At 39.1% G+C, this 2826-nt stretch overlaps 1 protein-coding gene across 1 annotated transcript in view; it reads right to left on the bottom strand.

The window, feature by feature from the left end:
* Window positions 1-2374, bottom strand: part of LOC107758476 (B-cell receptor CD22-like) — a gene marked incomplete at its 3' end in the record, with an annotated part of 3479 nt that extends 1105 nt beyond the window's left edge. The window contains exons 1-4 of the mRNA XM_016576208.1: window positions 2320-2374; window positions 791-1135; window positions 444-692; window positions 40-294 (exon numbers count right to left, since the gene is read on the bottom strand). Coding sequence (XP_016431694.1) covers window positions 40-294; window positions 444-692; window positions 791-1135; window positions 2320-2374 — 904 coding nt within the window. The remainder of the gene's footprint in view (window positions 1-39; window positions 295-443; window positions 693-790; window positions 1136-2319) is intronic.
* Between the last annotated feature and the right edge of the window lie 452 nt (window positions 2375-2826).

The following is a 2826-nucleotide window of genomic DNA, read 5'->3' as shown; positions in this document are numbered from 1 at the left end:
AACTGAACCATCATTAAAACTGAATGATCATTAACTCACACATGACGTTTAAAGTCACAGCATCAGAGTATGTCTCTCCATGTTTATTGATGGACTTGCACTTGTATTCTCCACTGTGATCAGAGCTGATGTTTGAGATGCTGTAGATTCTTCCAGATCCTACAAACTTTCTTCCTTTAAACCAGCTGATTTCTGCAGGAGGGTTTGAATCACTGCTGCAGCTCAGAGTCACTGAATCTCCCTCCACTATTTCAGCAGATGGACTCACTGCTACAAAAGCCCCCTGTGGAGGATCTAGAGGTCCGGTATATAGAATGAAAATAATATTAATAAAAATATTTAACATTCTAACCAATTTGGTCTTTTACACAATATGAATTCTTCATTGTACATGTCTCATATATGAATACATTTACTCAAGTTGGCAAAGTATGACTACTCACACGTGACACTGAGACGAGCAGCAGGAGAGATGTAACTGTGTCCATGTAGAGCACAGCTGTATCTGCCTGCATCCTCTCTTCTCACTGACTGCAGCAGGAGTTGATTGTTTCCGTCTCTTCTCTCAGTTAATGGCTGTGAGTTTCTGTACCAGATGAATGTTGCTCTGTCAGTCAGAGTGCAGCTGCTTTTACATGTCAGACTGACATTATGACCCTCTGTCACTCTCTCAGGAGCCTCCACCTGAAGATCTGAACACAACACACACATTATATCTAGTGCTGCTGTCATACACTGATTATTATTCAACATAATGCACAGAAGAAGAGTGAAACTTCATTAAAGTCACCTGTCACAGTAAGAGTCACTCCTGCTTCGCCCAGCCATTTTCCAACAGGTTTATCAGTGATGAATCTTAAATAGTACTTGTGTTCGTCCTTCTGTGTCACATGACTCAGTCTGATGGTGCAGTTCTGCTGTTTATCTCCCAGATACTGAAGCCTCTGACTGTATTCAGGATCCTCAGACAGATCTGGAGACTCTTCACCCTTTACAGGGTTTTTGGTCCAGAACACTTTCACGATCTTATATCCAGTAGGGTATTTATAAGTGCAGCTCATTATCACTGATGAGTTCTTTAGTACACAGATGTCTGAAGGATTGTAACTCACACCCCAATCAGCCCTAGAAACCCCTGAAACACAGAATTCATACCGAACAATAGTTTTTTAAATTATATTTTTTTTATTTTTCGCAAGCAAGATGGAAGCAAGCATTGATGCAGTGACTCCACGCTCTCACTCTAATTGCTCTTTATGTGTGTTCTTGTTTATATGCGTGTTTGCCAAAGTTACGTTTAGTAGTGCAAATTCCACATACAGTAACCAAGATCTTCCGATCATATAACTACAGCTTAAACAGATCTTGAGTGAATTTTTGCACTTAGACAATATACCAAGGGAGATAGCCAGGACACCGGGCTCTACGTGGATTGTTGTTGGGTCCGACAGGTGTCAGGGGCATAGGAGACACAGCAAACAAAAGCATGGATTCGGGTTCGCCCTTCTTGCCAGACGACTGCACAAACCATTGCTACCCTGGCATTCTCACCAATGCCAGATATTTTAGCAAGAAAATAGATGAACTGAATCTACAAAAAAATTAATAAAAACATAAATAATAAAACATGTAGATTTACCAAAAACATAGGTAGAAAGGTAGGTTCTGCCAATTTGGAGTACCTGACAGTCAAATGTATCTACCATGTGAATTTAATGTTTTTATAGTCACAGTCAGTGTTGGGGGGAACGCATTACAAGTAACACGAGTTACGTAATCAGATGACTCACCAATACCATTGTTAAGTAGTCATGAAGGTCAAGAAGTAGTCAAGAAGGCACAGTAGAGATTCCACTTCCTGAGGATCCTCAGGTAAAACCACCTGCAAGAAAAGCTACTGTCCTGAGGGACATCAGCCAACATTTCGAAACACTGTCTTTTTGACTTGCTGCCCTCTGGTAAATGCTTCAGGTCCATTGTATCATAGACAAATGGATCACAGACATTGTATTACAGACTCAAAAGCAGTTTCTCCCCAAAAACAAGAACCAAACACTGTCAAATACTAACTTCCCCCTTGGTTGAAATCACCGGCACCCCCAATACCTGGGGGGCCCTAGAATCGTCGCCATCTTTCTCCCTGCTAGCGACAGCCCTGGTTATAGGTATACGTATTGTTGTTTTTGTTATGTGTTATTTTTTCTGTATAATGTTGTTGTAATCTATGCAATGACAATAGAGTAATTGAACTGAATAGATGTTTGAAAAAAGCATAATATAGAATCTTGAAAAAGTGTTGCTGAAACATCAGTGACTCACCGTGAATCATGATCAGAAAGATCAGAGGAAGAGGAGGGGCCATTCTGACTGACATCACTACAGCAACTCCTACAACAAATGTACAGAGGCTTATTCAGCATTCGTGATTCTGACATTCTTTAAAACTTATTTGTGTCTCTTTGAAATGCTTTATAAGGCAAAAATTTAGATATTACAGTAGTTAATTACCTGTAGATGCTTTGAAGCTTATCATATGGTGTGTAACTCATGGCGAATTAAGTTTTACTCAAAACTTACAATCTATTATCTATTTGTCTATTTTGTATTGTTTTTACATATTTATTTTTACTCACTTATTTTTACTTTGTTATCTGTCTTGTTATCCAGTCTGTGCACTGAAAACTTTTGTCACCAAGACAAATTCCTTGTGTGTGTAAGCACACTTGGCAATAAAGCTCTTTCGGATTAGATGATATTAGCTTGATTATGATTGCACGTGCAAATGTACTAGTTCGTGGTTAACTTAATGTAGTATAAATTATCTTC

This window comes from Sinocyclocheilus rhinocerous, unplaced genomic scaffold (genome assembly GCF_001515625.1).
Source record: "Sinocyclocheilus rhinocerous isolate Xijiao unplaced genomic scaffold, SAMN03320098_v1.1 scaffold1375, whole genome shotgun sequence".
NCBI classification, from domain to species: domain Eukaryota; kingdom Metazoa; phylum Chordata; class Actinopteri; order Cypriniformes; family Cyprinidae; genus Sinocyclocheilus; species Sinocyclocheilus rhinocerous.
Note: the sequence above shows the minus strand (reverse complement) of the source record. Positions and strands in the feature narration are given on the sequence as shown.